This window comes from Penicillium coprophilum (assembly GCF_028826855.1).
Source record: "Penicillium coprophilum strain IBT 35676 chromosome Unknown utg000006l_segment0_segment0, whole genome shotgun sequence".
Lineage (NCBI taxonomy): Eukaryota > Fungi > Ascomycota > Eurotiomycetes > Eurotiales > Aspergillaceae > Penicillium > Penicillium coprophilum.
The window spans coordinates 3,469,049-3,494,333 of NW_026622725.1; the positions used below are offsets into that span (position 1 = coordinate 3,469,049).

At 49.2% G+C, this 25,285-nt stretch overlaps 10 protein-coding genes across 10 annotated transcripts; 2 read left to right on the forward strand and 8 right to left on the reverse strand.

Moving 5' to 3' along the window:
* Positions 1-128: 128 nt before the first annotated feature.
* On the forward strand, positions 129-1,868 carry N7500_010289 (uncharacterized protein; the record flags this gene model as incomplete). The annotated part of the gene is made up of 1 exon (XM_056681427.1): positions 129-1,868. One exon carries the CDS (start codon positions 129-131, stop codon positions 1,866-1,868), a length of 1,740 nt encoding a protein of 579 aa, XP_056528809.1.
* A 665-nt stretch (positions 1,869-2,533) lies between these two features.
* N7500_010290 (uncharacterized protein) lies at positions 2,534-3,828 on the reverse strand (the record flags this gene model as incomplete). Its single annotated transcript, XM_056681428.1, has 4 exons — positions 2,534-2,618; positions 2,692-3,282; positions 3,412-3,740; positions 3,793-3,828. The coding sequence occupies 4 exons, from the start codon at positions 3,826-3,828 to the stop codon at positions 2,534-2,536; spliced, it is 1,041 nt and encodes a 346-aa protein (XP_056528810.1).
* A 152-nt stretch (positions 3,829-3,980) lies between these two features.
* Positions 3,981-5,244, reverse strand: N7500_010291 (40S ribosomal protein uS8). Its single transcript, XM_056681429.1, has 4 exons — positions 5,205-5,244; positions 4,770-4,963; positions 4,435-4,504; positions 3,981-4,370 (listed from the first exon to the last, which is right to left on the reverse strand). Exons 2-4 carry the CDS (start codon positions 4,900-4,902, stop codon positions 4,181-4,183), a joined length of 393 nt encoding a protein of 130 aa, XP_056528811.1. The 5' UTR covers positions 4,903-4,963; positions 5,205-5,244; the 3' UTR covers positions 3,981-4,180.
* A 1,021-nt stretch (positions 5,245-6,265) lies between these two features.
* Positions 6,266-9,257, reverse strand: N7500_010292 (karyopherin beta; the record flags this gene model as incomplete). The annotated part of the gene is made up of 7 exons (XM_056681430.1): positions 6,266-6,446; positions 6,497-6,605; positions 6,664-6,901; positions 6,961-7,510; positions 7,570-8,195; positions 8,259-9,065; positions 9,159-9,257. The coding sequence occupies 7 exons, from the start codon at positions 9,255-9,257 to the stop codon at positions 6,266-6,268; spliced, it is 2,610 nt and encodes an 869-aa protein (XP_056528812.1).
* Positions 9,258-10,421: 1,164 nt separating this feature from the next.
* Positions 10,422-11,460, reverse strand: N7500_010293 (Cytochrome P450; the record flags this gene model as incomplete). The annotated part of the gene is made up of 3 exons (XM_056681431.1): positions 10,422-10,606; positions 10,661-11,195; positions 11,248-11,460. The coding sequence occupies 3 exons, from the start codon at positions 11,458-11,460 to the stop codon at positions 10,422-10,424; spliced, it is 933 nt and encodes a 310-aa protein (XP_056528813.1).
* A 2,139-nt stretch (positions 11,461-13,599) lies between these two features.
* Positions 13,600-14,556, reverse strand: N7500_010294 (NmrA-like family protein; the record flags this gene model as incomplete). The annotated part of the gene is made up of 1 exon (XM_056681432.1): positions 13,600-14,556. The coding sequence occupies one exon, from the start codon at positions 14,554-14,556 to the stop codon at positions 13,600-13,602; it is 957 nt and encodes a 318-aa protein (XP_056528814.1).
* Positions 14,557-14,908: 352 nt separating this feature from the next.
* N7500_010295 (Zn(II)2Cys6 transcription factor) lies at positions 14,909-16,225 on the forward strand (the record flags this gene model as incomplete). The annotated part of the gene is made up of 3 exons (XM_056681433.1): positions 14,909-15,090; positions 15,146-15,614; positions 15,665-16,225. 3 exons carry the CDS (start codon positions 14,909-14,911, stop codon positions 16,223-16,225), a joined length of 1,212 nt encoding a protein of 403 aa, XP_056528815.1.
* A 534-nt stretch (positions 16,226-16,759) lies between these two features.
* N7500_010296 (uncharacterized protein) lies at positions 16,760-19,671 on the reverse strand (the record flags this gene model as incomplete). The annotated part of the gene is made up of 6 exons (XM_056681434.1): positions 16,760-17,199; positions 17,275-17,424; positions 17,477-17,543; positions 17,594-18,337; positions 18,387-19,315; positions 19,428-19,671. 6 exons carry the CDS (start codon positions 19,669-19,671, stop codon positions 16,760-16,762), a joined length of 2,574 nt encoding a protein of 857 aa, XP_056528816.1.
* Positions 19,672-20,086: 415 nt separating this feature from the next.
* N7500_010297 (uncharacterized protein) lies at positions 20,087-22,014 on the reverse strand (the record flags this gene model as incomplete). Its single annotated transcript, XM_056681435.1, has 3 exons — positions 20,087-21,694; positions 21,746-21,950; positions 22,001-22,014. 3 exons carry the CDS (start codon positions 22,012-22,014, stop codon positions 20,087-20,089), a joined length of 1,827 nt encoding a protein of 608 aa, XP_056528817.1.
* A 1,242-nt stretch (positions 22,015-23,256) lies between these two features.
* On the reverse strand, positions 23,257-24,327 carry N7500_010298 (uncharacterized protein; the record flags this gene model as incomplete). The annotated part of the gene is made up of 1 exon (XM_056681436.1): positions 23,257-24,327. The coding sequence occupies one exon, from the start codon at positions 24,325-24,327 to the stop codon at positions 23,257-23,259; it is 1,071 nt and encodes a 356-aa protein (XP_056528818.1).
* Between the last annotated feature and the right edge of the window lie 958 nt (positions 24,328-25,285).

The following is a 25,285-nucleotide window of genomic DNA, read 5'->3' on the forward strand; positions in this document are numbered from 1 at the left end:
GTCATAGAGTCCCACGAATATCAATTACACTATCAACATCGCTTAGTTATCGATAGATGCCAGATATCAGCATCTAGATCGGCTCTATATACGCTTTCCAGCCCGTGAACAAATATAGCTCTGAAGGAATGGCGAAACGATCATCATCCCAGTCCATGGCAGAGGGAACCGCGCCGAGCACAATCACCCTTCATATACTCTGCCAGTCTCTACCCCCTCCAAGCCGGTTTACACTCAAAAACGTTCCACTCTCTTCCACAATTGCGCAGCTCAAGGGGCGGATCGAACAGTCCTTTCCAAAGAATCCCCAAGCATCACATCAGAGGCTCATCTACCGAGGAAAACCTCTAACTGTCGACGAGGCAACCCTCAGCGCAGTAGTCTCATCTATGGAGGTAAGTCACTTGTTCTTGACCCGCACCATATCACATTTTATCCTAACTGGATGGGATCGATCGCCTTTGCAGGAATCCACTGATAGTATGCACCTTGTGCTGCCACCTGAGCCAGCACAAGTAGAAGCACCTCCTGTCTCTGCCATGTCGCATGGTTCGCCGCTCGGGAATTCTGCTCAAGCTTTCACATCCACATCCACCTTGTTGAATCCTGATACTTCGGAGACTGCATCCAGTACATCCTCGTACTCCAGCATTCCCAGGACAATGAGCTCCACCCCGGCATCTCCACACGTCGCATCCAGTCAATACGTTCACAACTCTCGACCCAACCCACCTGAAGCCGATGGCGCGGATCTCGCTCAGCGTATTTCCACTCTACGAAGTCACATCGTGGATATTGAGGCACAACTGGACCGACATATCCTGCCATCCATTCAGAACATCATTCATATACGCAACCAGCTTCTTGAAATTCAAGATAATCGACCTGCGACTCAACTCCCCGTCCCTGGTGTTGCGGAACTAGTTGCCCGTATTCTTGATGCTCAACAACGTGCCCGCTTAATGGAGTATACGCAACAGCAGCATCCGCAAACAAACGTTCAAGTTCAAACCGTCACCGTTTCCCGAAACCAAGCAAGCGTAACTCCATTATTTATGCTGGCCTCGCCAATCGGAGACCATAATTGCCTCGTGAGACAGACTTTTACAGTACCCCAACTCACAGCGCAGCGGGAAACTTCGCCTAACACAGTGCCCGCTGGCGAAACTGGTGCACCTCTAGCACCCCAAGTTCCCCCAGCACCCCAAGCTCCCCCACCATATCAAGTACCTCAAGCACCCAACCAAAATGCAGCGGTAGTCCAGAACGCCCTCCGCCAAGCAATGCTCAATCAACAGCGCCGAGGCAACAATGTCGAGCACGCTGGTCTGGCACGACACATCCGCCGCATCTGGCTGTTTACCCGGCTGTGGCTCTTCTGCTACCTCATCAGTGACCCTGGTACCTGGAAGCGTTACATCTTCGTCAGCATTGCGTTGCTTATTACATACTTTTCCGAGACCAGTGCCCCGCGGCAGCTCCTATCTATGATCATCAGCCCAATCCAACACCACCTCGAGGCCCTCACCCATGCCGGTGGACCAGCAGATCGAGCCACTCAGAATGGAGCCACTGACGCTACGGAGTTCAATATTTGGGACCAGATACGCCGCGCGGAGCGAGCCCTTGTCTTTCTTTTTGCCAGCCTAGTTCCCGGTATTGGAGAAGGACATGTCCGCGCTCGAACTGCAGCAGACCAAGCCTTCGTAGCTGAGCAGGAACAACAGGCACGCGAGCGCCAGGAGCAGGAACAGACACGGGAGCGGGAACGCCAGGAGCAGGAACGGGCTCAGGCTGGCGTTGGAGACGCGGAGAATGCAGGTATTGAACAGGAGGCTTCTGCTGCGCACGCACAATCTGAAGCTTGAGCATGGTCCAGGACGGAACTGACTGACGCATATGGCGAGGTACATTTGCTTTTTATGTTCTTATTCTTATCAGCGCTAGCGTCTCCTATCTAGTTTACAATTGAACTCAACGTGGGCCAAAGTGATACCCACAACAATCATCAACTCAAATTTACAAGGTAACAGAAGAATGGTCTACAGGTCGTTTATTTACAGGTTATGCGTAGAAAAGTCTTGATACAACTTAAGCCTCTTTCTTTCTGCCGCCTACCTACCTATAGCCCCGAGAAGGAGAAAGCACCTCAGAACGAGGATCCATACACGGAACATCTAAAAGACGACTAAAAGAACATACAAGAAGACTTCTTAAAGCCACACCAGCGGCCAACTATTTTTGTACATCGTACCTTGTGTCTTCAGTGTTATCAAAATATATTGTGTGTATGTTGACTATGTTTCATGAGTCTGTACTTTATACCGCTAGTAAGATCTCGTTGCGGACGAGAGCCACTCTATGGCTATCGCCTAAGCATTGAAGTGATAGACCATGTTATCCCAACATTTAATAGCTCAGCTTTCGTGCTCTATTTGCAGTCACCGGTATCTGCTCATTTCAAAGAGACGCAATGGCCCCTCACTCTATCCATCGCAAGCCATTGCCCCGTATGATCACACAAATTATCAGTTCACAACTTCGTGGCCCCGACATTCGCAGATGGCTCAGAAGGCGAAGCCATGGTTATATTAAAGGATTCCTCGCCATCAAAGTGCCTGCCAGAGTCTATCAGTATATTTTCCCAACATCAAAGAGAAAAGAGAAAAGAGAAGAAAGGATTCCACTTACCATCCACGCTCAGCACCACCACTCAAAAAGCTACAATCCCCATTCGCAACGCAATCCCATCCACCCCCAACACCACGTCCATTCCTCCATTGCGGCGGAGACCCCGACGCACGAAGGAATGTCGTACCCTCAGCAAGCGTTTCCTCATTGAGATTTTCTTTCTGGTCACTGCTATGTCCGGCACTAGCAGTGGAAGAAACCCCTCTCCTCTTGAAAGTACTCAATCCAGCTGTGAAAACATTGAAGTCCTCTTCAGCACTATCGTCCGGCATGTGGCCCGTAAGAGCCCGTCCCATCGCGATGAGCGGCGCGGCATGTGCGCAGATCAGAACTGACTTGCTAGTTCTTTGGTCTGGTGGGAGGTCTGCTTCCAGGGCGGAGACTTCTGCGTCGATGTCTGCGATTATGCCTTCCAGGGCTGTCGCTATGCGGTTATGAAGCTGAGTGATTGTCTCACCGCGTCTTGAGGGGATGAGGAGGGGTTTGTAGAGTTGGCTGACGTCTGAGAGGAGGGTTGGGAAATGGGTGGACATTATTTCGGGGGTTGGATGGGCTGGGTGGTCGAAGAAGTTTGTCGCGCCGAACCATTCTCTGTATTCAAATTAGCTTATGTGTTGCTAAGGCGCATGTAACGTGCTTCCCTTGTTGGTGAGAAAACAGAATGATTGGTTTGGGAAGTGGGAAGGAAGTATAACTATGAAGAGAGGATATACTACTTACCCTAGCCCATTCTCAATTCGTACGTCTAGCTCCGCATGTCGATCAATTGATCCAATCTGGCCATCTATCTGGTTCTTGTCAGATTCAGCAGATATTCTCTTGAGCTCTTCAACAGACGGCTGGATTGTTTGAAGGCAACGGTAAAATGGACTCGAGTAGACACGGAATGGCTTCGGGTGGAATTGGGGGCCAGCAATGTGTTCTGCTAGCTCGTACGACTGATTGACGCCGTGCGATGTCAGCGCAGGGTCTGCTGGGTTTCCTGTGGGCGTTGGGAATTGAGCCCTGTATGTGCCCGTGCGAAAGTCAATGGTCCAGCTGAGGCGGTGCTGCGATAGTTAGGTCTACAAGTCCACAACAATGTCTCCATGGAATACATACCCCATGGCGAGTCAGATATATCGTGTCCAAAGGCATTTTGTAGTGTATAAACGAGCTGTTCAACTATGTACAGGCCTTAGTGATTGTTGCGGGGGACAAGGCAATATACATATGGCACCCGAGGGCGGTGAATGTATACCTCGGTCCAAGTCTACGTTTCTGAGAAAAAGGAGAGAATGATAGAAACATTGCAGACCAGAATCATCTAGCATTGATATACGAGCGAACCGTGTACTCTGCAAACCATCAAAAGTGCGGAACAGGGGGTATTTTGTTCACAGCTACAAATTCCAGATTACATTCCAGGGTCCAGCCCAGTACAACCAACGCCATGCACAACCAGTCAAAGCAAGAACTTTTTCTCAATTCTTTTTTAGAACGACTCCATCTAGTAGAAGAAGCCGAGGAGCTTGCCAGCAACGTGCTTGCGGCGAGCCTCCTCGTGATCCATGATACCGGCGGAGGTGGTCAGGACAACGTAACCGAACTGACGGGAAGGAAGGAGCTGGGTAGCCCACTTCTCGAGGTCACGGAGCTGGACGGGGTAGCGGGGGTTGATGACACCACACTTGTTGAGACTGGAGATATAAGCGTTAGACTGCTGTTATATTGAAACTGGTGGATGTAATGGTGAATACGTACCGGCCGTTCAGCTGGATGACAATCTTGCCGGAACGGTGGTCATCGACCTCCTCGAACTCGCCAATGTAACCTGAGAGAAAAGAGAGTCAGCATGTTGTGAAGATTTAAAAGTCGTCAAATACTGAAAAAAGCCATAACAGCGCTTTGGAAACGTGTAAGATCTTCGCAAATTGATATATCGGACACTTAAAAGGCAGACGTCGTAGGTGATTGAGACCGGCCGCCTAGTTATCAGCCCGAATGGGTGGGACAAATATTCTCAAGACAGGAAGTGAAAAAAAAGCAACAAAAAAGATGAATGAAAAGACGAATGGAAATTTTCAAAATTCACGTACCGTGCTTCTGCATGACAGCAAGGAACTTGACAATGACCTTGGAGGAAGGACGGATGAGGACCTGGCGCTTGCCAGCCTTCTCGGCGTTGTTCATGGCGTTAAGCGCATCGTTGAGGACGGAGGTCTTGACCATTTTGGCGGTTTAGTTCGAGATTCTCAAATCGTAACGTTTAAAAGTAAAGATTATGAGGTATCTGTTTGACGAAGGCGGTTCAAGTCAGCCACCACTAGTCTTCGAGCGCAAAGAGTGCCCCTTTTTTGCATTGCAAGGAGTTCTTCAGCCCGTGCCGAGTTGGGAGATGCGTATCATCTTGGCTTCCTGGATCGCGATTCCTGAGAATTATCTGTAATTCACGTATGGAAGCAATCTAGACAAGATGATTGCATCCCCAGACTAGCTGAGAGGCTGTTTTTGGGGCAGGGAATAACACATACCTCGAGAGATGGTCGTCGATGGATGAAACGGAAGAAATCGACGGTCGGTGAAAGTTTGGTTTTCGGGTGGTGCGCGGGTAGGGTTGGTGCCAGCTTTAGCCCTTATCGGAATAGGCACGTGAGATAATCATCGACAGATTGATGCCTGAATCCTTCAAGGCTGCAAGGCATCATATTTTCTACATCCATAATCTAGCTGGAACTCCAGGGCTGTCTGTACCTACGCAAGAATAACAGCTCGAAAAACCAAAACGAAAAATCAGCATTAAAACGCCAACACAAGTAATTATACAAAATCTTTACTTCTACTACTACTGACTCATCAGCCACATCATTCCCGAGGTCACTAATTCCATCCGTGGGCAAGTTTCGAATGGGTGGTTCTATACATAGTTTTCCAGCATGAGAGCATGGTTGAGGGCAAATATTGGCGTATACGAGGAAGAGAGACGAAATCAGGGACAGCTTTTTCATGACAATGACTCTTTTCTGGAGGGGGTGACATGAGGGGAAAGGGATACATGAATGGGGAGTACAGTAGAGGGGGAGGGGATACATGAATTCTTGGGCTACATGAGTCGCAATGCTATATGATGCGAGGAAGGGGGTCTTGTCTAATTAAAAACAACATAGAAGGGGGATTGGGAAAGGTGGAAAGGGTTGTATCAAGAAAAAAAAAAAAGAAACTCAGACAGGGCCGTACATAAATTGCGAAGGGTACCTGGAGCTCATTCGAAAGTGTCATCAGGGAACTGAGCACCAGTAAAGGGTTTTGAGAAACGGGGTTCGTGACCAAATGGTAGTGATGGAAGAGGGATCCTGTGCTGGGGAATAAAGGGGAGAGAAATTCGAGGCTATCAGCTAAGCGATCTGGTTCGACAACGTCGAGAACAGGGCATCCACCCAGCACACATCAGGAGCACCAATTCGGTGTGGGCTTAAGCAGCCGTGGGACCTATGGCATTGATGCCAACAGACCCCGATGTGAGTGGCAGACGCTTGGGGTGATGGAATCGGACCAGAAGCACTGGTGACCAATCGGATGAGACATGGTGATGGCTTTACGACATACCAGCACCCAGGTTGATCTGGCGCTTGACCTGCTCACGGGTCCAGCGGGCAGTCTCAATTGTGCGCTCACTGTACTGTCTGGTTGTGCGGGTCTCTCTAACAAGAGAGGTGACCCAATCGTTGCGGAAGTAGGCAGCGAGTTCGCCGTTGGGGAACGCATCAGCAAGATCACTAGAGATAGTTAGTATAGGGAATTCAGACTAGAAGCTGCTTAGACGTACCCAATAACACCCATAGCGGACCGCATCAGACCTTCGCTGCGGTTGCTCTCCTGGGAGATAATGTGAAGAAGCTGGAAAATAGACTCAATGAAGGGCTGGAGCTGGGTGACTGCGATCTAATTAGCATGCTGACATCGTATCTGCGCAAGGGGTAAAGAGCAACGTACTAGAAGGAGTGCCCTTGTAGGACAAAAGAATACCACCCCAAGCATCCATGATGCCTTCACGAAGAGAAACAATGTAATCGACCATGTCGTATGGGAGGTCGGAGCTGGTGGTCACGCTGGAGGCTTGCTGAAGAACCTGGCCAACGACCGCCAAATACGTATCGAAGTTAGTACCGATGGCCTGGGCGATATCGCCGAAGGTCTCAAGAATCGCAGGCTTGAGCTGGTTGGTGGAAGTCTGTTTCAAAGATTAGCATTGTACATCAATCTTGGTATATCCGAAAGAAACAATCTTACCTGGAGAGTCTTGAGCAGGAGGTTCATGAAGGTGTCACAGTAAGGCTGGACCTTCTCGTTCAAGGCACGAGCAATGTCACTGACCAAGCCGATGGCCATAGAGCAGAGACCGGGCTCTTCCTGGTTGCCCAGAGCGTTGTACAAGAATGGGCTGAACGACTCCATGTACTTGATGAAATCATCCTCAAGAGCACTAGCAATAGCACCAACGGTGGCAAAGATGACATCCGGGACGCTTGACTTGGCGCCAAGGGTACTCAGGACCTGAAGCAGCACACTCATGATACGGTCAGCCTGAGGCTTAATCTCGCCCTCAAAGCGCTGGACGATAGCCAGAATGACACTGATCAAGCTAGTCTGCATCTCCTCGAGGAGAATACGGTCCTCGGGGCTAACGACCTGCTGCTGCATGGGAACAGTGTGCTCAAGACGCTGGATGATAACATCTGAGAGAGTTGCAACCATGGGCAGGCTGTCATTGGCAGAGTTCATAACAAAGGAGTTGAGAACTTCGTATCCAGCGGTACGGAGCTGGTTATCGGCGTCTTGTCTGTACGGGCATTAGATAAAAAAAAAAAAAATCAAAAGCATTTCACTTGGGGGACATACCGCTCGGTCACGGTCAGCAGGGACTTCACACTGTCCTCAAAGTGCTTCGACAGAGGGTTAGTCTGTGAGCCATCGTCACCAGCAAATCTGTCTGCGACGTTCATAAGAGCCCAGCAGCAGGAGCTGGCGATCTTGGGGGAATTGGCGAGGCCGTTGAAAAGGCACGAAATAAGCGGCTGGAGGTGGACCTCGGGGTCGAGGACCTCGGGGCAGCAGTCACACACGCGACCCAGGGCGTAGGCAGTGGAGTCACGAACGGAGACGGAGCTATCCTCCATCATGCCAAGCAAAACAGACAAGGCCTGCTTGATCAGGGGCTCGAGAACTGCGGGTTCGGGGCCTTCCATAATAGCGCCGAAAGCAGCGACGGCGGCATCACGACGGTGCCAGTCCTCGTTGCGGATGTTCTCCTCGACAAAAGTCACGACGGGCTGAATGACATCACCCTGCACACACTGGGCGTAGAGCTGCATAGCCTGGTAGGCAGCACGGGACACGTTGTATTCATCATCACCAGCATCCTCGTCCTGGCGGCACATAGATTGCAGCAAGACGGGAACAACCTCGCGGGTTGCAACGCGAGCAAATCCGAAGAAAGGACGAGCTTCAACGCCTTCCTGCTGAGCCTATAGGAGAGATAATGTCAGTACATGTTCAAGCTCACCCGGTCTCGTGCGCTTGATACATACCTCAGCGTTGTCATCCTCGATGGCAATCTCCTCCTCGCAGACAGTGCACCAGAACTCAATAGCCAATTTGGCGACTTCCTCCTCCTCGCTCTTCATGCCCATGATGCTCAGGCCAAACAGGGCCTTCTCCATGTAGAAGCGCATCTTCTCATAGTAGGATCCCATAATGCGGTTCAAGCAGCCGAATGCAGCAGCTTGCACACGGACCTCATCGGCCTGGGTGGCCTCGCAGACGACCTGCATAATGTAGTTGCGCTCTCCTTCATTGTCCATATTGGTTCGCACGAAATCGACGGCATCACTGAGAGCGGCAATAGCGGCATAACGAACATCCATGTTCGGCTCCTCGCGCCGAGCACCCTGAACGACCGCAGTAAGGATAGCATTAGAGTGTTGTGTCAGACTGGCGCGGAGTTCAGGATCTTGTGACTCGCAAATGTAACCGATTGCCGTGAGAGATGACTGCTTCAGTGCGTCGTTTCCACTGGCGACATTTTGGACAAGAATTCCCATCAGCTCGGGCCACTCACCACGCGGCAACTCGATGGCGGCGATCGAAACAATCAGTGTGGCGGCGGCATTTCCAGCGCGAGCATCGGGGGACTGCAGAGTCTTGAGCGCAAGCTCTTTGACCTGTTTCTTGGTATCGGGGTTGATGCTCTGAGCCCATCGGAGCTGCACCTCGCGCAACTTGGCTTGATCCCGGAAAGTGAAAGCGTTCTTCAAAGCGATACCAGCAGCGACACGAATGTGAGCGGGGCTACTCTCGTTGGCGAGTTCCTGACCGAGGGTGATGAGGTAGGCAGCCTATCGGGTGACAGAAGTATCAGCATTCGGGGTCCTAGGAAAACCTTCCTTGACTCGAGGCAGGACGAAGGGGGGTTATGGGAAGACACATACGAAGTCAACCTCCGCGGCGTGGGCGAGTTGCTGTTCGGCATTGCTACGCTCGGACGCATCTGGGGCGAGGGTACTCTGCAACACCTGACGGGCGTCCATGATGTGCAAAGAAATGAAGGATGTGGGGGGAAGAGAAAAAAGAAGGAAAAAAGAGGTGGATGAAAGATTAGAAAAAAGATTTTGAAACCCCTCTGGACCCGATTCAATCAAAGGGTTCGACACTCGGAGATCACCACGATAGAAGCAGTGGTGGAAAGAGGATTTCCTGTGGAAGAGTGGGAAGAAGGGACGGGGTGTTTTTGTGGATATGACGAGGCGGCATGCACTAGGTCTTTCCGCAACAAGAGGCACTGAGAGGAACAGGTGCCTTGAGTGCACGCCCAAATTTCAACACACAATAATGAGGTAGGAAGGTCAGGAAAAGATGGAAGTAGCTGTAAAGGTGCAAGATATGTGAAGAGACTAAAACAAAGATTCGAAGCAAGAAAGACCACAATGAGTTGAGGTTCTACGGGGACCGCCTTCTGATTGGTCCTGGTGCGGGGGTTAGTAATATACACGTGACTTTATGCCTCAGGCAGAAGCACTCCCTTGCTCAGCCAAGGAGCGAGGACTTTTAAGTCTGCTAGAAAAAGAATGAGCTGAGGATATACCAATTTGATGAGCTCAATGCTCACTTTGTTGTAATGCAGTGACTATTCCAGACGTTGGGCCTGTCACATATCCCGTGAGATTTCCAACCAGAAGGGCCTCAATTCTAACTACGTAAAGAACAGTATTTTGGTCTAAATTCTATAATCTTTTGTGAATGGCCACCTTAGGTTATATGGATATCCCAATCATTCATGGACCATCCAAGGTCTTTGTTGGCCTAATGATCACTCGAGGGTAAATACTTGCGCTAGGTTTTGTAATTAGAATTGGCAAAGAGACAAACAACCCATATTACTACATGTCAACACACCGTGGGTGACTCTCTAACTTAAATAGAGTATTAGATGTGCTGGTATCCTCGTGCTCTATAATAGTGAGTTCGCGAGACATCTCCGACCTCGAGTAGGTGAGGCTTCGCAGCCTTTTCATATGATGCTTCATGACATATCAGGTCTACGTTTGAAAGATATTCGCATTAGTTTATAGGAAGAGGTTGCAAAACATATAGTGATGAATTGAGGAGCCGTGTGAAGTGCACGCGACACAATCTTCCACCTCTCAGCAACTCTCTTGAACAATATACAACATGGGCGTAGCTCAACTCTCTTATTAGCGCGGCTGGAATTGAATTTGTAATGGAGGAAGTGTGGTGGTAAAAGTATCCCGAGTCTCGGTCTCAAATGCCTCTCCAGTCTCGCCGGGACCGAATTGGATGTGGAACAATTGGGCCAAAGTGGAAAGCGAAATGCGAAGGCTCATCATGCCCAAATTCTTCCCGGGACAAGTGTAAGGTCCTAGAGAATCGTGTCAGGGAACCAATCATGAAGCTTGGGTTGGGTAGTACTTACCAAGGAGAAATGGAAAGAAGGGAGCGCTCTCTGAGCACATCTCTGTCTTCTCGTTCCATCGCTCTGGTACAAATTGTTTGGCATCGGTGTAGTACCTCTCATCTGTCTGAATCAACTGCACGGGAACGAAAACATTGACATCCCCGGGAATGTACACCTCATCGATCTGTAATCCCTCGGCTGGGGTAACGCGGTATCCACCCGTCATTACCGCAGGTCGCAGGCGAAGTGTTTCATGAATGATATCGTCAAGATAAGTGACAGACTTGACCTTCTCATATGACCAATCCTTTGACCTTCCCGGCATGACTTCATCTAAATGGCATTGCAGCTTTGATAGCACTGCAGGATTCTTGGCTAGATAGTATAGCGCAGATGCCAAAGTAGTAGCTACAGTCTCACTACCACCCACTACAACCACTCGGGAATCCTGATGGAGAGCAGCCTCGGTTGGAGCCGCAGATATATCCTTCTCGACATAGGCTTTCAACAGCCACGAGACAATATCCTGTGGGCTCTTGTCCATATCCCACTCCTGTATTCATAAGTACTATGCTGGATACGTGTGCGGAGACCAACTTGCGTACCTTTTGCTTTCGCTCAATTTCATTCGTACACCATTGGAAAAAGCTGGAATACCCAGACACTGCTCCTGGGATTCGATTGGCTAGATTCAAAAGCCAAGGAACATGGCCCATTGTTCCGAGAACAGCCATATGGTCATGAATGCCTTTGATCGCCGGATGCTCAATGCCTGTAGCCAGGTTGTTGAATTCTTTGCCGAATCCAACATTTCCCATAATGTCGAAACTGAGAAACATTGACCAGGCACTAGCATCAAGAGGTTGGCCTAGATTTCTTCCAATATAAGCAGCAAACTGGTCTACCTTATCCTTGACACGTGGCTCGTAGGTCGCAAGGGCTAGAGATAGTTAGTACTGTAGGGAGAAAGACTTAGGATCAAAGGTTGCTCTGCCCACCCCTGATGCTGAAACTACGGTCCCATGCCTTGTGTCGCTTCCGATGATCCACTACATCGCGCGTTTGATGAATCGAACAAAACTTGGCCTGCGTCGACACCTGAGCATAATATGTTGATTTCAAGCACTTAGACTCGGGACCAAATATCAGCGGCACGGCGGATTTTCGAACAATGCAGATTTCCCGCGGCCCTATAGAAACGCAAGTCTCCAAATCAGCCTTGGGTTATGTACCCCGATCATGTCAGACCAACCAGTTCGGATAAAATCGCCGTATGTGTCGTGCAGTCTTGCAATTTCCACATTATACTGGACGTTTCTGCCTGCAAGGTAGGCATCATAAAACCGGGACAGTTTGGAAAGCACAGGCCCTGGGAAGTGATTTAGACGGTGGAAAAATAACCGATAAATTCCAATACTCGATATAAGGCCCGCATTGAATGTGAAAGCAATCCAGCCCACGCGGATGAGTATTTGCAATATCGCAAGATTTGTGGCGAAAATGTATATGAGCGCGACCAAACAAAGGGTCACGATATACAGGCCGAGAAGTCCATAGAGATGTTCTTCTACTGGCAAAGTGCGAAAAATTGATACATGAGATAACACTCCAAGGCCCGCCACAGAGAGCCCGAGACTGAGGAATTCAATGCTTAATGCCCGACTGATTCCCTCTACGGAGAACAGCGATGAGCTCATGGTGAACAGCTATAAGAGAAAGAGGATTTGGTACGGTCGGAATACAACACAGGCTCTTCTCAGACATCGCCTTAGTAGTTCTCTGCTTTATATATTCTAATGACAACAGTATCATTGGTAGCAAAACAGGCTGCTGTATGACCCCAGGTACTTTGCCCCCAAAGATCAGTGCTGCGAAGCCATTGCTGAATGGTAATCAAATCGTAGCAAATTGGACACCAGTATGCATGCAGCTATTTTGGTCTCATGTCCCTTGAAGTCTCGCCCCCGATTTCTTCTTCTTTCCTCGATTACATGCGACTGGCTCTTTCTAGCTATTCTTCACGAGGCTTCATCCCAGTTTCGATACTCCAGGCCTATGACATCTCTTCTCATTCTGCACTCAGCCCAGAACAGCCTGTCAATCATTTCGCCAAGAGCACGTATTGTATAAAGACGAATCCACGATATAGTCTACGTTACTTGCAAAACAAGATTGGTCCATGATTTGGAAGTCTACCTCAAGATGGAACCTCTTTTGATTCGAGGTGAGCCGCCGAGTATGTTGTACTAGGTACTAGCTCTATATTACTCCCACTCATCATTACATCCGATTCCTGCGAGCCATACCTTGAGAATATATATGTCATTCGGGACACGAATTATCTCGTCCGAAACTTGTTTTATACGTCGATTTTGACCATGCATCTTTCTTGCTCCGCAACGGGAAAATCTCGCGCGCTGCTGCTATGGCCAGGCCGCATCATTTTACCTCTGAGTATTGAACGGGAGGCTCATTCTTAGCGTGATGGGGAACTTCCCGCTGTGGAGAATGAGAGCACAGGTCGGACTTGCATTGGGATCAGCACTTGAGCAAGCTTGCAATGCTTGGCAATCATAATCTCAGGCCCGGTTTAAAAATCTAACGAGGACCAGATCCTTTGTTGCTTCTCGCAGTTGTAAGATGGCCTTGCCTTCTACACCCTGCTTTATACGCTTTTATTGTATAGTAGGTGAACAAAACTGACAATTGGGAACCTTCGGCCCCTTACATACGGGATCATATCTATTATATTTGCTCTTAGTCCTATATTAATCTCTATTCGTCTTTACTATCGATGGCGTCTCGAGATCCTCGGTTGAGATGATATGGTCGCTATATGGGGGGACCCGGGAAAAGCTATGAACAAAGGAGCGACATACATATCTTATTGGTCTAGAATGAAAGAAGAAGAGAACGATTTGACACCATTGAGTCAGCACGTACTATTGACTGGCCTCTTACCCCTCCAGAAGTCCCTTCAATGCCTCAGCAGGTGTAATTTTGGGTGGAGCGAGCTCCAACACTGCCTTGCTCGTGGTCGAAGCCGTGCATTTTCCATCCCATGCAGTCTCCGCAGCGTGTTTGATAGAGGTGATCACGTTCTTTGATTGATGGGTCGGCGCATATTGGTACTCATAGAGCATATCCACGAACGACATATCTTGATAGTCGACATGTTCAACCTGTGTACCAGTGTACTGCTCGACCAAATCCACGACCTGCTTCCCAGTAATATCAACTGGTCCATTAAGAACATATTTGGCCTTGTTGTGCACAGCAGTATCGTCTTGGGACAAAAGATGAGCCGCAAAGACTCCAACATCGTTGGGATTAATCACACCAACAGGCGCATCCATCGACGCCATCAGTTTGAGCCCCCCCTGTTTTCCGGTTTTGCGGTACTGTTTGATGAATTCCGCAGCACCCGACAGATAGAAAGTTGTAAAGACGTTGGGCTGGAGTGAAGTCCACTGCAGGTTGCTGAATTCGGGCGAGCTCAACAGAGCCTCGATCGCCCAGTGTGTACGTGGATAGTAAGCTTTACAATCCGGGCGGACATTTGCAGCAGTGGTCGAGATTCGGACAACGTATTTGACTCCGGCGTTCAAGGCGGCAACGTGGAATGTAGACTCCTCGGAAAATTGACTCGGCTCGTTGTGTGGTGCAATGAATGCTCTGACTACTTGATGTTCACGGAGCCAGTCGGAGGTGATTTCAATCCAGTTCTGCTCCATCACCTCAACTCCAGGCAGTTTGGCGAGCTTTTGGGCCACTGGACTCTTGGAGGAACGAGTAAGAGCAATGATGCGGTGGTCGGACAAAGTCTTGCTTGATTGAAGCAACTTTGGCAGGGTTTCAACAACAGCCTGGCCAGTGTTGCCTGTGGCACCGACGACGAGGATGGTTGGAGCCATTTGGGAAGAAAATAATTGTAGGAAATTGTAAGGAAAGATGTGCTGTAATGGGTGTCAATGATCGAGCTACTTGCTGTGAACTTATACTTGCGCGCAGTCTTGGCAATTTGAATTTTGACTTATCGGCCCCTTGGGAATATAGGATATATTACTAAAGAAAGACGCAATTGGAATCCATCAGGTTCGTAGAATTGGTTGATAGCAGTGGCATCCCACTCTTGGTGGGAGACCGGTGGGAAGCCGGTGGGAGGCCGGTGGACGGGGTATGGAATCCCTAATCAACCAATGATAGCGTCCTGGAATGAGATCAACGCGTCATTGTCATCTCTCATCACCTCCAGTATTCGACCTTATGGCAAGCTCAGATGCACTAGAACACCCATCTGCGGCTGTGTCGAACTCCGATACATTCAAATGTTATTTTCCTGGCTGTAACGCCAGCTACCGGCGCAAGGAGCACCTGCATCGCCATGAAGGAAAACATCTCCGGCAGTCTTTCACATGTTCCAACTGTGGTCGAGGATTTGGACGAAGGTAACCTCCTTCTTCATATACTGATTCTCACCAATTCTTACCATCTGGAACTCAGTGACACACTTCGACGCCATGTTCGTCAACGTCATGGAATAATTGAACCTCTCAAGCGTGCACAGCGAGCTTGTGAGAACTGCCACGCGGCTAAGTCTCGATGCGAAGGAGGTGTACCTTGCGATGAGTGTCGACGTCGTAAGATCCAGTGCTCTTTCGACGACGACTCTACTGGTACGGCAGAAAATCCATCTCCCACCTCTGCAACACAACGCGCATCGAGCGTGAAGCATGATCAGCCACGGTTACAGAATGCAGAAAAGACGGAGCACTACATACGTCTTTACTTTGAGACTTTTCACCTCTCTTGGCCATTTATTCACAAAGGGTCATTCGATGTACGTCATGAAACGCCCTTTCTGATTCAATCAATGATTGTGATAGGCCTGTGGGCTACCAGAGAGCAATCTGCACAATCAGCAGCAGTAGAGCTCCATGGTAAACTCGACTTGGCCCTTCGAGATCAAAAGGTTTGCGCTGTTTCTCCACAATACGCCAGCTTTACTAAGGCTCTCTGTAGGAGAAATGGGATGCCTCTGAGGCAATTGAGGCTTGCAGTACCTGTGTCTGGCCAATCGCAATGTACCAGGCTATCCTACTACATATCATTTTCTCTTTCGTTATCAGCAACCGGGCTGCTATCGATTTTGACCTCAAAATCACCCTTCCCCCTGCTGATTTGGGATTACTCGATGCTCTTGTCCGAAGTTGTCGAAAGCTAGGCATGTTCTATTATCCGAACATTCTTGCCAAATATGGAGAAACCGACTTGGATTCTTTCATCTGGGTTGGCATCGAAGAAATCAAACGATTCAATATAGCCTTGTATAAGGTTTGTGGAAAGGCAACCAGCTCTACTATAAGAGACGGAAGCCGTGGTGATATCAATGCAGTGCGGTCTTTGTTAACCGCAGGTGAACTTCAGTTCCCGCTGCCGAGCAATTGCCTTTTGTGGAATGCCGCTGGCAAAGATCAATGGACGGTTCTTGTGGGTGATCAAAAGTTGGCTTTCTTAGACGATTACTGCCAAGAGCACTGGATATCAAATTCTGCAGAGGCATTAGATTTTTTCATGTCATAGAAGCTTGAACATTTGTGCTTGGGGTAGAGAGCTGGGCACTCATAAGCCTTTCATCCTACTGTGCATCTGATAAATAACGGAATCAACCTCAGAGGGTAAAAGTCCAATCAGACCAGTCTATAATGATATTGATCTGCTCCTGTTGCTATATTGTACTCTATGTGGTGCTCTATCTAGCCAAAGTACCAAATTTACATCCCATCCTCGAGGAACTCAATTCGAAGAGGAAGAAGAAAGATGGAGCAGAGAGGCGAATGAGTGTCAACTCAACAAGGCATGCAACTAGGTAAAAAGGGAGAACACGCCGATGACAGACTATTCAAATCGGAATCGCTATCCTCTGAGAAATTTATGTAGCAGGCCAGGCCAAAGTCAGTTGAAGGCAAATCCCTGAAGGGGGCCTGTGTTGTTGTGTTAGCCACACTGCCCTGTCAAGACCGAGAAGTGTGACTCTCGAAGTATCCTACGGGAAAGCCCCCTAACCCGAGGTTCCATATCATCCAAACGCGGTCTGGATTTCCGTATAATAATGTCTTAATTCTCATCATTCTCTTCGTCACTATTGGAATCTTCCTCTTCATCATCATCTTCTTCCTCCTCTTCCCCTTCTTGGTAATCCTCGTCATCTTCCTCGTCCTCGTCCTCTTCCATGGCAGCATCCAAATCCAAAACCTCATACCGCATAGCATCCCCATACAACACACAAATAGCGCGCCGTCCCTTCCGACCATTGACGTCAACATGCACAGGCCGCGCCTTAGGGCCATGTAGAGCAAAGCGATGTATGAGGACACTCGCATGAGGGGATTCAGCCGAGAGATCTAGTGTCGTAGCTGATGTAGTAGGCTTGGGAGCGGATGACGTGCTGTCACACTCAATGTAGTCCAGTACAAGAGGTGATGAGTCGGTTGTATCGCTTTGTGATTGTGTTGAAGCGGGCTGGAAGGGGAAGTTGAGGAGATAGGAGGAACCCTCTGTTTGGATAGATTGTTAGATTGTGCATACAGAACCTATTATAGATGTAACAAGTGGGTTTGTAAATAACTTACTGCTGTCGCGCCAGAGGACCATAAGTGTATCGTCGTTGACGAATTGGAGTTGGCGGACTTCACCATCTTGCAAGTCGAGGGTTGCAAGAGACGTGCTCCTTGTTGAGCTGACACCGCCGACGGAGTTGAGGACGACGCGGTAGAGGTAGACTGGTTACGCGGGTATAAGTAGTTGTAATATAAGGGAGACTGCATGCCGAACCTTGATGATTTGATGTGACTGATCGGGTAGCGACGTATATCGAGCAAGGCTGGCCTTCTACGACATCCTGTTTCGCAAATTAGCATCTGAGACAAAAGCCCTCAGTCTCGAACTTACTTCGTAGCAGAAAGTAAGATCGATAACTTCCTGGTCGCAATCAGAGTGTAGCGTCAAAGGCGAGCGATGGAGGATTCCCCTGCGTTGAGTCAAGGCAATATCCCCAAAGACTTTCTCAAACTGGACACCTAGACGCTTCGTCAAGTCATTGAGCTTAGGCGTCTCGACAGATGTACCATCACTGCCCTTGTCCCGAGACTCGCGTTGCTGTTGAAGAAGGGACTTATAGGTGTCGAAGAACGAGCGGTCATGGCCATCTGGAAGCCATTTATCAGTGGGAGGGGCAGGAGGCTGAACAACTCCAATCATAGGAAGTTGGCGGATGAAGTTCCGCAGCGCACTTTTGGTCAATGCGCCTTTGATGTACTTCACAGTAGGAGGGACATCGAACAAGTCTCGTTTCTCCTGCATCTCTTCTAGTGTTTGCGACAAGGGATCGCTGTTGAGAACATGAATCTCTTGACGAAGCCATCTGGAGAAAGCGGCGAATTGACCCAGTTCCTCGTTGGCATGAGTGAGGACATGGTGTGCCAGAAGATGGAGACAATCGAGTGTCTCCACGATAGTATTGAGCTTCGTTGTGTCCAGCCCAAGGACATCGCTTAGCTTGTGGAATTTAGATAATCCAACCAATCGACTGAGAAGGACTTGACTGCGTTCCAACGCTGGAAGCAGACATTCGTGTGTCAGTCGTCGAATACTCTCGTAGCCGCCTGAGACGGCCTTATCCCATCTTTTGTGGCCCTATGTCGTCCATTAGCGCACCATTACCCAAATCGCAAAGCTCACATACTCTTTCCCCAACAATATCCGTGAGGAACTCTTTCATCGGCTCAAAGCAATGACCGGTAACCACCAAGTGGTAGACAGCGGTGATAAAATCACACTGGCACTTCTCCCTCAAGTCCTCATTAACACTGCGCAAGAACCGCGCAGGAAGCTCCTGCGCATTCTTCCACTCAAGCTCAATCTGCCGTTGCACCTGACCGATATATCGCAGCAAATTCTGAAGCTGAGTAGTCTTTGACGCAAGAAGAGACAGATATCTCCCAGACTTCGTGATAAAGCGAAGATCCATGGTAACAAGTTCAAGCGGACCACGAGTATCTCCCTTAGCCGGCGATACCAGCAGGGCATGCGTAGAGCTCAAGGGGTGCGAAGAATGCCGCAGGATACGGCACGAGTCGGAGATACCGGGGGAGCTTCCCACAGGGAAAGAACCAATCTCAAAGCAATCAAATATGCGCAGGTGGACGGTTCCATCGTCGAAACCGACAGAGAGCACATCAACCGAGTCATTAGTATCCTTCGAAGAATGGAATATGGCGTCCAGAGACGCCCGCGAACTAAAGACATCGTCGTCGCCTCCGGTTGCAGGCAGGGTACTCAGTTTCGGTAACGAACTCTCAATGTCCAGCAAGGCAAGTTCCCTCGGTAAATCCGCTTTGAGCATCGCAGTTGCCTTGGAAGGATATACTCCTGGTGCTAAAAGATCGTCAACGGAGACCTGGCCCGCGGATTCATCCAGTTGCCGCTGTGCGGCTTTGCTATCTGTAAAATTGACACCCCACCCAACGCATGTTGTCTTGGGTATCGAGTTTTCAGTGGGATCAGACTGCTCCTCTTTCTGCTGATAGGTCTGGTAGTGGTGCACCGTCTTCCCAGTATACGAACTGATGATGCGGAGCGAGCCATCTCCACACGCGACAGCGAGGAGGCGACCTGGTGTAGCGTTAGTGAACAATTGAAAGATATATAGAAGCAAAGCCGATAAGATCAAATCGTAGGAAAAGATTTATAGCTTAGCCCAATGACAACGAAATGCCAAACTCACCATTTCCCTTCCACGCCATCCCTCTAATCTCGCCATCCTCTTCATCCTCGCCTAGGTACGGATCTCCACCAAAAGAACCCCCGAATACTCGCTGTCCATTAAGTCGGAATACGCGCAGTTCCTCGTCCTCGGTCACCAGCGCTATTAGGTCCATCGTGGGACAGTACGCCACGGCCTGCGCCTTGCATTTTGCTGGTAGGGACTTCTCCCCGACCGGGGTCAGTTGGGGGCCCTCGGCTGCCATTGTGGGTGTTTATTTGTCAAGACAAAGAGCACATTCAGCCCATTCTTATTATGGGAACATTAGGGGTTTAAGACACGAGACGTGGCGCTGTTCCTTTTGACCGAAGCTGTTGATCGCGGTGGGTGGATACAAAGGGATTCTTGGCGCGTTTTGGTGTTCTGATCTGTTGGTATGGGATTCATCAACACTCTGGAGTTTACAATCGTTTCTACTATCTACTCGATTGGTAGAATTCACACATTCAGAAATGATAGTCGTTTGTATTTTCATTGATATGATCTTACTTCTATTGAGAGCTAAATGGTACATATGCGGAGTACGATAACTCCAATACCGACGACCAGCGCCGGTATTATGATAGTAAAGGCATGAGAATGATGGTGCGAGACAGAAGCCCCTGAAAAGGGGTCTCTCATCAGAATGGAGCCCCATCCATGTCAGCTTGGATGAGATTCTTCAGGTAGCTGAGCTCATCCATCAACTCCTGCATGGTAGCATTCCCTTGGAATGAGGCATTGCTGCGACGGGACCGAATGCGCTCAAGAGAGGCCTCGCTCACTTTCCGCTCCGCGACATGCAGATGTCGTTCTGAGTCAGAGCCTTTGTGGATCCCGGGGAGCAGGATCGGGGAACCATCGGGGCTGTGCGACATCGCGAGGGCTTCCATGGATTCAAGGGCGCTAAATAAGGCAGCGTGGCGCTTGGGATTGCTCTCCACTTCGTCCATGTTCTCGATGCCCAGACCTGAACAGTCGATACCAGGTGTGGACAGGGAGAGAGTGAGTTCAGGGAGACCGACGCTCCAGGGAGGGAGTCCTCCAGATGCCGAGATCGGGGAGGATGGTTTGGAGTAGACAGTGAGGTGAGGAGTGTTTGGGTCGGTATTGGTTGCACCATCGCCCGACTGCGAGAGGTCTGGTGTTCTCCATCTTTCGTCGGCCGAAGGCTCGTCCTGGTGGTAATCGGAGGTGGAGGCCGATGTCATCGACTCGTGCGGGTTATACTCGGTCTCAGTGTCCGTGCTCCATTCCGAGAATCGACTACATTCAGGCACCAAGGGAGAGTTGGTAGAGTCGATTGTTGTTGCTGTCATGCTGGAGAAGTGACTGCGCGGGATCTCGCCGTCCATTGCCTTGTCCCTCTCGTCGATGGCGCGAACTGCTTCATCCATGACTGACGATGGTGTGTTTGGGAGTGTAGGAAGCCTCTTTTCTTTGGTGAATGCGGCAGTTGGTGTGGGCAAGTCACCGGAGCTAGCGATATCTTTCAAAGTTTCCCTGATCGCGTGAGTTTCGTCAAATGCGGTGGCGTTTCCGTTTGCTGCGCTACGAGAAGGACTGCGTTTGCGGGGCTCCGGACGTGTCTGCACTGTGAGAAGACGGCCCGGTGCCGTTTCCCCAGCGGTTGCTTTCATCGCACGACGACTTTGAATGGTGGACGGACCAAGTTTGTCGGGAGAGCTGGATGGAATCGCAATTCCAGCGCTGACCTTGATCCCAGGGATGTTGCGGCGATTCTCAACAGTCTCTTGCTGCAGCGGTGCCACCTTAGAAGCATTTACTGGCTGGACTGGCTCGAGCTTTCTATCCGCCTCGGCGGGCTGCCTCAAAGCAGCTAGAATGGCTCGGGCTCTCGGGGGAGACATAGATCGTGAATCTTTCTTGTGGCCCTTACGAGCGGTGCTGCGCGGTTGAGATACACTCCGGTAAATTCCAGCCATCGGAGATTGACCTGAGGAGTTCCCGGGACTCTGCTCGCGGTGGACTGGCGCAGATGTCTGAAGACGCTGAAACTGAGGCTGAGGTGGTGGCTTCCGCGGGTTCATAAACTTGTCTTCGGGGTTCATGGTCCGAAGATGTTCGGATCTTTGGGAACTGCCACTTGCCGAGCGTCCATGTGCGCGGCTGTCGGGTAAAATGATAGGGACGTTTAACACATTCATGGGTTGTCCTGGAAGAAGCGGGCACATTGTGGTTACTGGTTCTGCCTCATTGTAATACTCTATATCATCGTCGAGCAAATACTTTTTTTCTCGTTAGTTCTTTCATCTCATATGCGAGGATATGAGCCTCACATAATACCAGTAAGTAGCCCCCATCTTTAGACCTCCTGTTCGCCATTGGGTCTTCTCTGGTCCATCGCCTATCATATCCGTAAAGGTATGGCATCCTCTCCAGTGTCCGGGTCCGACTCGCTTGTCTTTTTCCATCACATATTGCTTGGAGAAATTATCCCATGATCCGAGCAGCTTGACTGACCGGATCTCCGGTTTGGTAATCCTGAATTGTGGTCAGCGCATGGAGATATCAATTGCACTGGGTACACTCACAGTAGGAAAGTCATGAGGGTGGTTGAGATCATCGCAAAGACAGCAAGAATCGGAGTAAAAGAGAGGTAATAGCACAGATAAAAAGAACGAATCAAAGAAAATGCACAACAATGCAAAATAAGAACCAAAGAGAATGCTAAAAGACAGAATCCCAGTAGAGTACACGCAAATGCAAGGCAACGAAAGGACAGTGGTCTATAGAGATCAAAAGCAAAAAGGGTAGGTGAAAGCCCAAGCTCATATAACAAAACAAAGCTCACAGGCACTAGCACAGACACTAAGCCAACTCCACAAAGGCGGTTCTATAATTATAGCCGGGATTGGAAGCTGTACCTGTTTCAAGATCGAGTGACAGGTCTAAGAATAAACGGGTTTCAGGTGTGTTCGGGGGCAAGGCCGCAGACAATCACGACAATTCCATGGCCTGGACACAGGGCCCAAACCAAATGATCAACTAGAGGCGAATGCTTCAGGAACCGCGAGGGTGCAATTTCCCCCGGCGCAGTGTAAGGCGACAAGGCTGGCCAATGAGGGCGGAAGATGGAAGCGCCGACCCGAGTTGGTGTTCCTGCGTGTGCTTGCGTAGGGGAGCCCGGCGCTAAGAGGCTGCAGGGGTTTTGAAACAAGGGAAGAAAGGATTGAAACGGTAGAAACGGTATAAGTTGAAACAGTTGAAGAGAAGAAAATCAAGGCAAATCAGTTTTGTGGAAGATCGGCGCGGGGGATTTGACGATCCAAATTGGCGGTGATGTAGGGTGGAGTTAGGGATGATCTGTACAGAATAATATCAGTGATAGACAATAGCAGAAGAAAATGATCTCAAATTCTCAGATTCTTGGTGTGGCTTATGATCCGATGTCTCCATTGTGGTTCGTCGATCTCTATGCAAGGTACTCCGTCCACACAGTTAGCGTCGTGAGATTAGTGCGATTAATTAGATTAGTGAGATTAATTAAACCAGTCAGATTCCAAGGCTGGCTATATGAATGAGATTGAATTGATTCACCGGCATGATTTGACTAATATACAACCTAGGGTACCTATAGGTATATTATTCTAGGCTAAGAAACATCTACTCGGCGCTAATTGTTCTTATTGGTGAGATTATAAGAGAAGCAGAACTCAACATGTCCGAGAATTCTCCACCAGGGCGGTTCCTGAAATTAATCCTGCAGGTCAGTTTTCTAGGTCAAAAATAAGCGATTGGCAATCACAGCCTAAATTTCTCAAAACTTGATACCCAACACTACCAATCTCTATACAATCTTCTTCCGATCCAACCTCTTATGAACGGCCCCAAGTACAGCCTTCAAAATCCCATCCCCTTCCAATCGCTTTCCAGCCCGATTTCGCCAGGAAACAGTATCAACAATATCCCTCAGATGTAAATTATTGCACCGTCGCCCAAGATCTTCATCCAATTCCTCCAAATACTGCTGGGCCATCCGATCATTCCCAATCTGGAAGAACTGAATCCCAACCTGCCACGGAATAGCACGACAGGGGCCATCCAGCCTCTCTGCCGTCTGGGTAATAACACTCTCTGCGTCATCCGTGAACACGCCATCGGTAATAGTGATGATATTAATCGGTGTAACCGATTTCATCAGCTCAGGGCAGTTCAAGTCAGAGGCATATCTCTGCGCGCGCCTAGATGCCTCCTTCTGTGCTCGTTTCGCTGTTTCTTTCTCTTCCACTAGATCCATGTACGGGTCCAGAATATTACGCAGTCGACTCCCGACTGCTGTTCCGCCAAAGGGTCTAACGGAGGCGAAGATCTCGCTGACCCGTTGTGCAGTTCTGATGTTGTGGTATCCGCCATCAAATTGTGGGCATTTGATGAGGTTGGAGGACCCTGTATGGTTGGAACTGTAATTGGTATTGTAGCTGGTACTGTAGGAGGTGAGGGACTTTGATCGGTGGTTGATGAAATAGATGTCGATTCCCTCCTTGTCATATTTTGTGCAGACTGGTGCGATCGCTGCGATGGCTTCTCGGGCTTCTTCCCAAAGTGCGCCTCTCATGCTTGAGCTGTCATCGACTAGGAAGATGGTGTGGAATTGGCCGAGAAAGGCGAACTGGGAATCGGATTCGAGCTCTTCGGGGGAACTGATTCTGATTGTTGGAAGTTGTGCTTCTTCGTACGATGGCGGTAGGTCTGAGGCTTGCCCTCTTGGGAACGTTGATGTATTAAAGCTATGCGTGCGACCTCGAGACGATGATGGAGAATGATTTGGTGCAGTTGTGGTTCTTGATGCGGCTGTCCCTGCTCTGCGCTCTTTGCGTTCTTGCCGATGGCTGGACGAGAAGCTGTGCCATATCGACATCTTTTCAGAAGCGCCCACGGCCGAAGAGAGTATATGTTTTAGATGAAGTGGTAAAGAATATCTGCTCAATAGGCTTGACTGTCTTAAGAAGCTGCTCGGATTCTTGAATGGTGTGTTCCAAACAAAGGATTTGCCTCAGGAAACACCTTCTTTATACCTATTCCGTGTCTGACATCTATAGTAGGAGCTCGGCTGTGAAACTTAGTATACAAAGAATGGACAATATAGGGCAGAGTTGCCAAGGCACACTTGGGCAGTTCATGACCAACAAAGTTTTGGCCCCGACATATAGACAAGACAAGGGTTTCAATTTAGGAGTCAGCCCGAGATGTCATACGAACAAAATGGTGTGGGAAATTACAAGCCAGACTACTTGACTGCAGCCCTATGGTATAACCTTGGGATGTTACTCATTCGTGTATAGCCACCGCCTTGGGTGACCTGGGCAACTAGGTCAAGTAAAGTCATAGGGTGCTTTCATATTTGACCAATCATAAAAGCAATTTTGTAAGAGCTGTAAAGCGCACAGGCATAAGGACTTTTGTGAGTGGCGGAGTGAACACAGCCTACAGCCCCGCCATACGGGAAAGGTGCACAGGGCGCAGCCAGCGTAATCTACTTCACACGAGTTTGCTTCAAAGTATGACATTGAAGATTCGTTATGTTCTTCCTAAAATCCTATTGGAAGTTTGACTAACCATGAGGCTCTAATCCTGTGATTGTTGGAGACACTTCGTGATTCATTAAAACATCAGGCGCCCCAATCCCAACCCCCAAAGCTATAACACAAAAAACACACAAATCATTAGACATGTGCTAACGCTGTTGATGTAACATAATAAGTAAAAGAGAAGAAAATGGAGAATGAAACAACTATATCAGTCACTTTATCCTCGAGGCAAGTATCTCCTTTGTGGGACAATTGAAGTAGATGTCGCCCCATCAAATCAGGCGTATC

Bases quoted from the DNA above. Each gene is read 5' to 3' on its own strand.
- N7500_010291 (XM_056681429.1), bottom strand. From the start codon at position 4,902: ATGGTCAAGACCTCCGTCCTCAACGATGCGCTTAACGCCATGAACAAC. The intron at 4,505-4,769 runs GTACGTGAATTT...CTTTTCTCTCAG, and splicing joins TGCTGTCATGCAGAAGCACG to GTTACATTGGCGAGTTCGAG. The intron at 4,371-4,434 runs GTACGTATTCAC...TTATATCTCCAG, and splicing joins GTCATCCAGCTGAACGGCCG to TCTCAACAAGTGTGGTGTCA.